Raw genomic sequence first — 10,951 nt, forward strand, 5'->3', positions numbered from 1 at the left:
ATATGCATGAATGAAACTACAATGTGTTCCATTGGACAAAGCTTACAAAAGTTTCTAGTTATTCTTTACAAAAATGTTCTTTTATAATTTTTTTCTAACATTGTTTTATTTTGTCTCCTCACCCTCCCCCCACCCTACTTTTCTTCGTGTTTTGTGCTTTCGATTGCCGCAGGAGTCTTTACAGAGAATGGTGAGGTTTTATTATTTATTTTCTTGTTCTGCTCTTTCTTCTGTTAGGCTTTATTGGCTTCGTATTTGTATACCCTTTGACAATGAAGTAATCATTTTCATTCTCCCCGCAGGGGCCGCACAAACTACATTAATTTGGGTTCTTTCCTCATCAAGCCTGTTCAGAGGATCATGCGTTACCCACTACTCCTCATGGAACTTCTGAGCGCCACTCCAGATTCACATCCCGACAAATCCCCTCTGAAAGAAGCCGTAATGACTGTGAAGGAAATAAATGTCAACATCAATGAATACAAACGTAGGAAAGATCTAGGTGAGTTTGGACAAGTGGAAAAGGAAACTTGTTTTAGAAGTAAATCAAGTCATTAATGGTGTCCAGAGAAGGCTTTAAATTGCTCGAGAGTCTCAGTGGGTTAAAACGCAGCGCTGTCCCATTAAGTCAGCTCCTTGGTAAGCAATATAGCCGTGAAAAATTAAATAGGACTCGCCAAACTTTGACGGAGTGGCGGCGAAGCAATATGTGGCCATATAGTGTGACGGAATCCCCAATATGATGTTAATGAATGAGATTCACTGGGCATGCGCTGAATACTTGCTTTTGTGTACTTTTTGGTCCTTATTATTTTATGCTTTTAAGGTTGTGCGCTCCTCTGGTTTTTGAGAGAATAAGCAGTACAACATTATATAGCTTTTTATCATTTGTGGAATTACAAATTTTTTTTACTTGTAAAATGTATTATTTTCTTTTGATTTTGACAGTTTTGAAGTATCGCAAAGGAGATGAAGATAGCTTGATCGATAAAATATCCAAACTGAATATCCACTCGATAATCAAGAAATCCAATCGGGTCAGCAGTCACCTGAAACACCTCACTGGGTTTGCCCCGCAGGTAATACGGATTAGTCAATTGTATGTTAATGATGTACCTGATTACCGCGATAGTTCTCACACCAAAGGCTTTGCTAGAAGTCGATGAGCCCACCATACAATCAGTCTTTATTTAAACAATCACCATGCATTGCTTTGTTTTTGGCGCTCAGCGTGTTACTCTCTTATTGTTGAAACAGATCAAAGATGAAGCATTTGAAGAAACTGAGAAAAATTTCAGAATGCAAGAAAGGCTGATCAAATCATTCATTCGAGATCTGTCCGTCTATCTGCAACATATCAGAGTAAGATACTTTTACGCGAGCAGGGCGAGACTACCAACGCCTAGCAAAGGAAATATACCATGTATTTCATTATTCCAGACAAATTATGCTCTTAAACATGGGGATAGTCAACTACATATTGAATCTAAAAGATAAAAGTAAACTTTAAAGTAGAAACCATTTTAGCAGCGACCCCAAAATAACTCAAAATAACTAATTATTAATATTTAAAACGAGCCGTTTTAACGCAAGCTTTTAGTACTTCTACACTCTGCAGTAACATTTCCCGCAGGGGCTTGCAGCGAGGTAGTTTAAAGGTCATATACGAGTAAAGTCCGTTAATCATTGGTTTATAGTGTTTTTTTTGTTTAGTATCGTTAAGGAATGACAACGAAAACAGCACCTGGTCACTTTACATCTTCTGTAGTAAAGTAAAGTGTTTTTTTATTTGTTGAAGGAGGTTTATATTCTCGTGTTAATGTTCACCCTAACAGACCAGCTTGGTTATATAAGCTTTCAATCTACATTATTTATCATGCAGGATGTCAGTGTGAATGAATGAACCTTACATGTTATTCATTTACACTCAATCACTGTGTGTGCGTATGTAAGTTTTTATATATATATATATATATATATATATATATATATATATATATATATTGTATAAAAAAAAAAAGATTTACATTTTCTGTATTTGCATAAGAAAATAGTAATTCACTGGCAGTAATATTCCCAGAAAAAAAACACTGGCAGCTTCAGCTGTATTGTTTAGTTTAGAAAAATATGAATTTGCTAAATGTTGCAATTCCTGGCTACTACTATGTCCCTATGTGAAGCTTTTAAGGATGGATTTTCGGGGTTCTTTTCATGGTAATATCAGCTGTGAAGGGTAATGTCTGCTTTGTGATCATTCACTTCGGTCTCCGGCTAGTGTGAAGCTCTACCGTTCCCAAGCTCTCCTCCCTTATGTGTTTCAGGAATCCGCCTGCGTTAAAGTGCTGGCCGCCATGAGTATGTGGGATTTGTACACAGACAAAGGAACCAGTGACCTGGAGAAGTTTCAGAAAGCTCACAGGCACATCAGCGAGAAGCTTTTCACCGAGTTTGTGAGTGTTCCCCATTCATTGCTGCGGTGCATGGTGGTTTTAAATATATGATAACTTCAAAATTGGCAATTTATGGTTAGCACTCTACACGGTGTCAGTTAGTAAATATATACACACCTGTTCAAAAGTTTGGGGTCACTGAGCTGTTTTCATGGAAAACTAGGACATTCCTAGCTAAAACATAATCGCAAAAGGGTTTTCTAACAATCAATTAGCCTTTTAAAGCCCTCTGAACGCCTATAAAGGTATTCCATTAAAAATCAGCTGTTTCCAGCTACAGTAGTTATTTTCAACATTAACACCGTCTGCGCTGGATTTCCATTTCATGTTATTTTAATGGACAATTTAATGGAAATTTCTAGGTTACCCCAAACTTGTGAATGGTAGTGTATATTGGTAACATATATATATATATATATATATATATATATAATGACTTTCAAAATTACTTTTAAATCAGTGTATTAAGAGATTTAACTATCATGCCCAAAATGGCCACCACCAATAAACAAAATAACATAACACAATATAATAACACAATAAGAAAAAACAGCTTTTATCAGACTTTGTTCTACTAAACTTTCTTTATCTGCGGACATAGAGGTTTGAGTCGTGTCACTGAGCTGATTCTTTATGGCAATGCTAATGAAGTCTGTCAATTTGTTCCCTGTTAGAGATACTGTGGGACTTGTATTGCACATTTTGCGTAGAATTTGTGTTAATTTTCACTTTTCCCTGTTTGCAGAAGGAGAGAACGGAGAAGTTGGTTATTTCGCCTTTGAACCAGCTGCTTACAATGTTTGCCGGGCCACACAAATTGGTCCAAAAACGTTTCGACAAACTCCTTGACTATCACAACTGCACCGAACGTGCAGAGAAGCTGAAGGACAAGAGGACCTTGGAGGAGCTTCAGTCAGCCAGAAACAACTACGAGGCCCTGAACGCCCAGCTTCTCGACGAGCTGCCGAAGTTTCACAATTACGCCAAGGAGCTGTTTGCCAGCTGCGTGCGCGGCTACGCCAATGCCCATTGCGACTTTGTGAAGCTTGCCCTGGAAGAGCTTAATCCTCTTCTGACAGTGAGTTTCAAAATCAATACCTTTGTACTTAATTGCAGGATAACAGGGCTACCGTTGGAAAGCGTGAGCCATTCCAGAGCAGGTTCCAGAGCATTGCCTTGAGGTTAATCCCCCCCCGTGTTGGGAGAACCCTGTTTATAATAAGGCACTAGGAAATTATTATAATAAATGTTCTTTCAAATCTAGAAACACCGTAGTTCTCTGTAATGTATAGAGTGGTTCATCATCAGTATTATGACATTCTTTTTAATGAATCTGTCCTTTTCAGTTGCTGGGAATCGGTAGCAGGGAAGGGAACCTCATTTCCCTGTTCCAAGAAGAACACAACAAGGCTCTCCAGCAGCTTCAGCTATTTACATTTTTCCCCGAAAACCCTCCTCCTGTCAAAAAACCTTTCGAGAGGAAAACAATTGAACGCCAGTCTGCACGAAAGACCATTCCAAGCCCAGTGAGTAATGTCCATCTCTTACATTAAGTGATGCTTGTCTTATTCTGGAAGAGCTCTGTCCAGTGGGACCAGCTGGACAAGACAATCGCTCTTCCATGCCCCCAGGATGGATATAATAATCCATTTGCTTTTGTCCCCAATACATGGATATTTAATAGGATATTTAATAGGATATGTCTATTTTACATCTATTGACGTGTTGTTATTACGGCTGTTTTTCGCAGTCCAAATATGTACAACAGTTGGATGACCATCGGACAGCTCTGCTGGCGAGATACCCACCAGACAAACTCTACCAGGCCGATCGAAACTTTAATGCTGCTCAGGATCTGGATGTTTCCGTTCAGGAAGGTGACCTTGTTGGAGTGATAAAGCAACAAGACCCAATGGGCAGTCAGAATCGATGGCTCATCGACAATGGAGGTAACATTTTATTATTTCTTTATCGCCTTTTTATTAAGTGCGTTTTTCCAGTTTCAAGATTATTGACGGTGTCTTTTCTCTCTGTTTTTTGTATCCGCAGTCACGAAAGGTTTTGTTTACAGCTCTTTCTTGAAGCCGTATAACCCAAGGCGTAGTCATTCTGATGTCTCCGTTGGCAGCCACTCTTCCACTGAATCTGGTTACGGCGGCTCATCTCCCAACTTCTCAAGACAGAATAGCAATAGCACGTTAACACTCAACCACAACTCCTCATCTGTCACCTTTACGACAACTTCTTCAACAAAATCCAGCTCTGATTCCACGCTTTCAGGCAGCAGCCTATCAAACTCCAGTGTTACATCCAAGCAAGCGTCTTCTGGTGCCAACTCTTCAAAAGGAGCGTCTGAAACCGATCCTGCGATGCCCCCGTGTACGAATGATAAGGGTCCTGGAGGTTCAAGAGAGAACATAGCTGCTACAGACCCTGCTCCACACACTAAGCCGGCAGAACCCAGACGCCGTGGAAGCCAGCCGGAAAATGGGCATAACGGCGGAGACAAAGGACGCGTCTTAGATAATCCTAAAGCATATCGAAGGAAAGCTCGTTCTCCTCTTTCAGTTGACCTGGAGGAAGATGATTGTGAATCGGAAGGGAACCAGGTTTGTTATAGACTGATTTATCTGTTCTGAGCAGTTGGGTCATGGCTGTGAAGGTTTGCTTTCTCTACAAACATGGGACCATTGCTTTATTTTAACTTTTTTGCCCTTAGGGGCTTCTAATATTTCCATACATTCTTCTTCTTTTAAGTAGAGCACCAGCGGGTTCCACTGATCAGTAGATTATACAGTCAATAGCAAACAGCAGGTAGACAGACGGTGGAGAGGGCCCTGGCTGTTGGACCGTTACGTCATTAATAATAGTTTTACTTACAATATCATCATGCTCACACAAATAGGTGAAGATTTCTGAAAATCCAGAACCGGCAAAATAAAATACAATTTAATATGGTTTCTGCCGAAAAACAAGAAAATATCCTTTCTAAATTCAAAGTCCAGAGTTTTCCTAAATCACTAAGTCAACGAATTATAGGCAAATAAGGACGCAAGATATAACTTAACTCACATAGGCTCCCTCATTTGCATATACCTTTTACTTTACATACAGCTTTGGCATAGGATTGGAATTGCATGTCGGAGATTTCCACCTATATAGCTCATTCTCATTGGTGCAGAATAGGAACATCATAGTGTGCAAAAGCATGATAAATGCCCACCGCTATACCATTATTATTATCTTTTATTTATATAGCGCCAACAGATTACGCAGCGCTTAATACAATACATATATTCAAGTACGAGATATAGGAGGTAAAATAAACTGCACATGTCGATAGGGGCAAATAAATACAATCCTACCCTCCTGGGTTCTATTTCACCTGCTCTCCTCTGTTAAAAGCTTTTGTCGCTTATTTTGCTCATTATATGCATACTGAAAAAGTAGATGACGTTCTGTACATTAGAGATGTCCCTATCCTTAGCGGATGGATGGTTTTTAATAAAAAAATATATATTTACAGTTTACTCAGTGTTTACCACATACAACGGGCACCGAGGGTATAGAATCCTGCCATGCATTTTTGTATAGAATGTACGGATTTCCCTTTCTCACCTCTGCTCGCAATTAATTCTGTTATTTTGGGTGGTGGGGGGGGGGGGGGTAGCCTGGTACTTTGCTATTGATTTTTATTCGTAATAATTTGAAATTACGCCTGAATTACCTTTTTTGAAGTTTAGGAGTTACTTATCTTGTTTTCCCCTTTGCAGCTGCAGGTGTATTATGCGGTTTACACTTTTGAGGCGCGATCCCTAAACGAACTGTCCGTGTCGGCCAATCAGAAACTGAAGATTCTGGAATTCAGAGACATGAATGGGAACAATGAATGGTGGCTGGCTGAAGTAGAAGGGAGAAGAGGCTACGTGCCATCCAGCTACATCCGTAAAACCGAGTACACGTGAAACGGAAGCGTTTTATTCCTCCAGAAGTCTTGGAAAAACACTTGTGCCTTTTTTCAGGATGAATTTTGAGTTGTTTTTATTTTCTGGTGAAATTGCAGCATTTACAGAAGACGCGGCTTTGAGCGAGGAGGCTTAGGATCCTGAGAATTCATGCAGTTACTGAATGGGGCGTTGTGGCAGCACAGCAGCACTATAAGATATATTGTAGCACTAAGGGCCTTGTGTCCTCCCTACAGCTGTCCCTCGGTCTCATGGGCTGGGCTGTAGATCACGAAGATGTATGGAATGGACCCGGATTCTATTAACGCAACGTCCTCCAAATCATCAGCTCAACAGCACAATTAATGTTGACAAACAGGTTGCGGCGCCGTGAACCTTGTACGGCCAGTTCTGCGTTTAGAGTGAAAACATGCTGTGTTGACTTATCCGGTTCTTAATAAAATATTCCATGAGGTTTGTTTTAAAAAGGAATATTAATGTTTAAAAAGTAAACACTTATTTTCTAATTGTACGTCTCTTCTGGTAACATAGTGGAAATCCAAAGCCCTGCCGTAGGCTGCTATTACCCTGGCGGTGTTCTAATATAAAATAATTACAGTTTTTTAAATGTTAATATTCCATATAAATTTGAAGAGCCAAACAACTCATTTTTTTAAAAAAAAATTTCTCCCAGTTTAAAGTTATAATAATATTTTGGGTGCCAATGTATACATTTAAGAATTTTCAAACATTTGCTGAGCATTTTTTGTTTTGTCAATAACAATTACTGGAGTTCACAACAAGATAAGTGATTAAATATGGTTTTAATTAGAGAGATCTGTTATACCGGTGGCTTACGCTCATTACATTTCAGTGTGTGGTGCTGATCACAGATAGCCAAACAGTATTACTATTAATAGAAATAATAAGAAAAAATTAGAACCGTCGCTAAGACAAACCCCATCGCTCTCTAGAAGTTTCCAGATCTTAGTCCTACAAATATATATATATATATATATTCCATGGTTTTGGTTAAAAAAAAAAAAAAAACCTGATAAAACTGAACAAACACCAAGCAAAAATACCTTTAAATGTTTTTGTGTACAACTTAAGTCATGTTTTGTGTATTGTTCGATTCCTTCAGGAATTCACGTTTCCTTGTAAGGGGTCAGGCGAGGGACATTTTGAAAAATAAATCAATTCCTGAAATTGAACAATTTTATATACTATGTGTATCAAACAGCAACTTGTACCAAGTATAGAGCAGGAAAGTGGATTTGACTACTGATGAAGTGGAAATATATCAACAGCATTCTTCTTTTGTAAATTCTGTCGATGTGTATATTATTTTTCCTATGTACATGTGTTTTTAAAAACATAGCCTTTGCACATTTTCAGATAGGCACCTTTTTTTAGAGAATTCAGTTATATTTTGTGATTTTCATATTCTGTTAGGACACACATTTTTATGATTCCTTCCTGTATTTTTTTTACACTTAATTTTTTTTTGGGGGGGGGATGACATATAACGGCGGATAGTGTGCCTGTTAATTTCTGAAGGTGGAGAATAATATTAAGGACAGGTCTGTCATTCTGTGCAATGATACAGGGAACCAATAAACCTCAGATCTTAACAGTTTGCTAGTGTATAAGGTGTGTTTTCTTGTTTGTTGGAAGCAGGTTTCTAATATAATATTATATCTATATACCCATTGTACAGCACTACGGAATTTGATGGCGCTATATAAACAATAAATACTAATAATATATGCTAAGCCAAGCACGCCATGTGTGCTCCCTTTGGATGTGTTTATAGTCCACATGTATTGTAGAAGCAGTCAGCCCTTAATTTCGTTTTCTAGAATAACGGTTGCAATAACCGGTTATCGCCGGTGGCGACATCCCTCCTCCAAGGTTTCAGGGTCCCAAGTCCCACCACTGAATTGGAATAATTGGCGTCGCTTTGTGACCTGCGTATCCTGCCAAGAACCAACCGAAATGTGGTTATAGGGGATAACTACATGGAGATTTTATTAGGGAAAAAACACAAGCTTTTATGTTGAACGGATTAAAATGATGAACATAAACAAGAGATAACAGACAAAGTGACCGATGGGTAACACAATAACACTCAATAATGGAGAACATAAGGCAGCCAATCAGTGATGACCAATGGACAGGGCTACTGTTGGTATGTCATGGAATAGGGAAGGATGACCAACGGTGATGACCGACCTCCATTATTCTATGGGACTTGGCACGGGCAGTCTGCCATTAGTTATTCTATATGGCTGACTAATGCCATATATTTTGAATCTAAAATATGTTTTAATTAGAATCCTGTTTTGTAGAAGTCTGTGTCGCTCTATAGGTAGACCGTGTGTCAGGAAACATTGTCCTACTCTTTGTACCCGCAGGTGTGCCGGTATATGAGAAATGATTCAGAGGAAGTGAAACAAACATGACCTTTGACGTAAAAAATAAATTGTGTGCTTTTGTATCAACAGCAGTTTACTGAAATGTCTTGGTTCCTGGATTGGGGATTTAAATATCACAGCTGGGCTTTAGTTGGGTTGGAATTAAAGTGCACAGCAAACTCTCCTCTTTCTGATATATACATATATATATATATAACCTTTATAACCTATTTGATATGGCAGGTACCACAGATCTGGGGCACTTACAAGACATGTCTTCTCTTCTGCTTCTTTTTCCTCCCCTGAGAAGTGTATTTAATAAATACCCCTGAGTTGATGACGCTACTTCAGACCGCCACAGATAACTCAAATGTTCTTCTGTGGAACAGAAAAATAAACAGGGAAAACCAAAAACAGCCACAACTCTCAGGTGCTCAGGCAGCTTTGGTGTCCGGTTCTGGTTCGGATCACAGCAGTTGCAGTCCAGGTGAACAGTTATATGTTGCCAAAAAAATATTTTATTTTTGGATTTTTAACTAAAATCCACAAAAACATGTAATAAAAATATAAATTTTCAGTATATAGTGCAATAGTGAACTTAACCCTAAACGGGATTAATAAAAAAAGGAATATCTAGCCCTGTTTTTTATTATTATTCCCAGTATAGTTTGCAGTATTTCTAATGGGTGGGGGAGTCTGACCCGTACAGCATAATAAACAGATCTGCATATACCTTTAATGGTGGAATCTTCCCCAAACTGTGCCACAGAGGACCCGTTTCTTATAAAAAGTAAAGACAAATGAAATGTCCAGCGCCAGGCATACCAACCATGGCCGGCTACAACCCCCACTTCAGCCAGCTTTATGACTGCTGCAATCCACATATCCGGTGTAATAATCGCGAGCCGAAAGACTCGTGGTCAGTAGGAGCAGCCGGTCCAGGTGGTCATCCATAGCCAGTAGTTTCTAGAAAAGGTGGTTCTAGGTAAAATGTTCTTGTATAAACTGTGAAAGTGAAAGCTACATATATTTCAATGATAGCTCCGCAAATATATAGCTAAACAAAAAAACACACCCGCATAATTACCATTTCAAGGGCAAAACCGGGTATATTTCCACACATCCACCCCAAACACAGAGCGGGACGAGCCATTCCTGGACCCGCACCTCTCATGGCAGTTTGGTCTCCGATGAGGACTGATTGTTCGAGGAACGTTGTTAGTAGATTGTTAGCGTGTAACAGCGTGTAAGAGCCAATTCACATGCAATCCAACGTTTCACGTTTAATGTTTTTATTTGATGTACATGGGTTTCTAAACATGGTATGGTAGACAAAGCTTATGTTCAAGTACCACATAATATTACGGTAATATAGAACTTTTAGACTTTCATCTCTTTTTCAACCTTCTGCTCTCTGTCTTAACCTTTATTGTGGTCACCTTCTCCTTGACCTTCTCTCCTTCTCACCTTCCATTTATTTGACTTTCCCTCCACCCCTACTTCCCATGGACGAGAGGTTTTGATTCTCCAACAATCTCAGGTCTCATCCTTGCCTCCTTATCCCTCCTGAAAGTTCCTCTTTCTTATCCTACAACCCCTGAATTTTTTCCTGTCTCTCTCCATGCCTCCTGACCGTATCACTATATTATCCTCTCATTCCATCTAACTCGTCATTGCTTTATCTTATCTCACACGATTGTCTTGATTATTGGTGTCTACCTATTGTAAACCCACCACACTAATGCACCATTAAGCACCTTTCATTTATTGCTACATTTTGTATCGCTGAGGTGTATTATACCAAAACTTTCTACTTGTTTGATGGAAAAAATGTAGAGGTTTTGGTTTGGAAGTTATTTGGGGACTTTTTAACACTGATAAAAATAAAAATACACTGTATAAATAATAATGTAAATACAAGCTTACAGAGTTCTTACAGAACCCACTGCACGGGGTATTAGAGAGAATTCTATCTGGTCAATCTAAAGAAAGGAAAAGAGCATTTGGCACTGGGAAATAAAGTAAGGCTACCATTTGGGAAGCCATGGATGCCTTGTGGTAATACAACACGGTGCGCTCTCAAAAAATGCAAGGAGCGGTAGGCATCCGGATCATTTGTACCAAGAATGCATAATCTCAC

At 39.1% G+C, this 10,951-nt stretch overlaps 1 protein-coding gene across 1 annotated transcript in view; it reads left to right on the top strand.

The window, feature by feature from the left end:
• The window catches only part of LOC149277617 (dynamin-binding protein-like), a 28,917-nt gene extending 22,502 nt beyond the window's left edge, over positions 1 to 6,415 (top strand). The window contains exons 7-16 of the mRNA XM_089502671.1: positions 173 to 190; positions 303 to 502; positions 949 to 1,079; positions 1,258 to 1,362; positions 2,322 to 2,450; positions 3,196 to 3,528; positions 3,797 to 3,976; positions 4,201 to 4,399; positions 4,500 to 5,059; positions 6,230 to 6,415. Of these exons, the coding sequence (XP_089358797.1) occupies positions 173 to 190; positions 303 to 502; positions 949 to 1,079; positions 1,258 to 1,362; positions 2,322 to 2,450; positions 3,196 to 3,528; positions 3,797 to 3,976; positions 4,201 to 4,399; positions 4,500 to 5,059; positions 6,230 to 6,415 (2,041 nt within the window). The remainder of the gene's footprint in view (positions 1 to 172; positions 191 to 302; positions 503 to 948; positions 1,080 to 1,257; positions 1,363 to 2,321; positions 2,451 to 3,195; positions 3,529 to 3,796; positions 3,977 to 4,200; positions 4,400 to 4,499; positions 5,060 to 6,229) is intronic.
• Positions 6,416 to 10,951: the final 4,536 nt, after the last annotated feature.

This window comes from Sceloporus occidentalis, unplaced genomic scaffold, assembly GCF_023333645.1.
Source record: "Sceloporus occidentalis isolate IW3139 unplaced genomic scaffold, rSceOcc1.0.p SCAF_208, whole genome shotgun sequence".
Taxonomy (NCBI): Eukaryota; Metazoa; Chordata; class Lepidosauria; order Squamata; family Phrynosomatidae; genus Sceloporus; species Sceloporus occidentalis.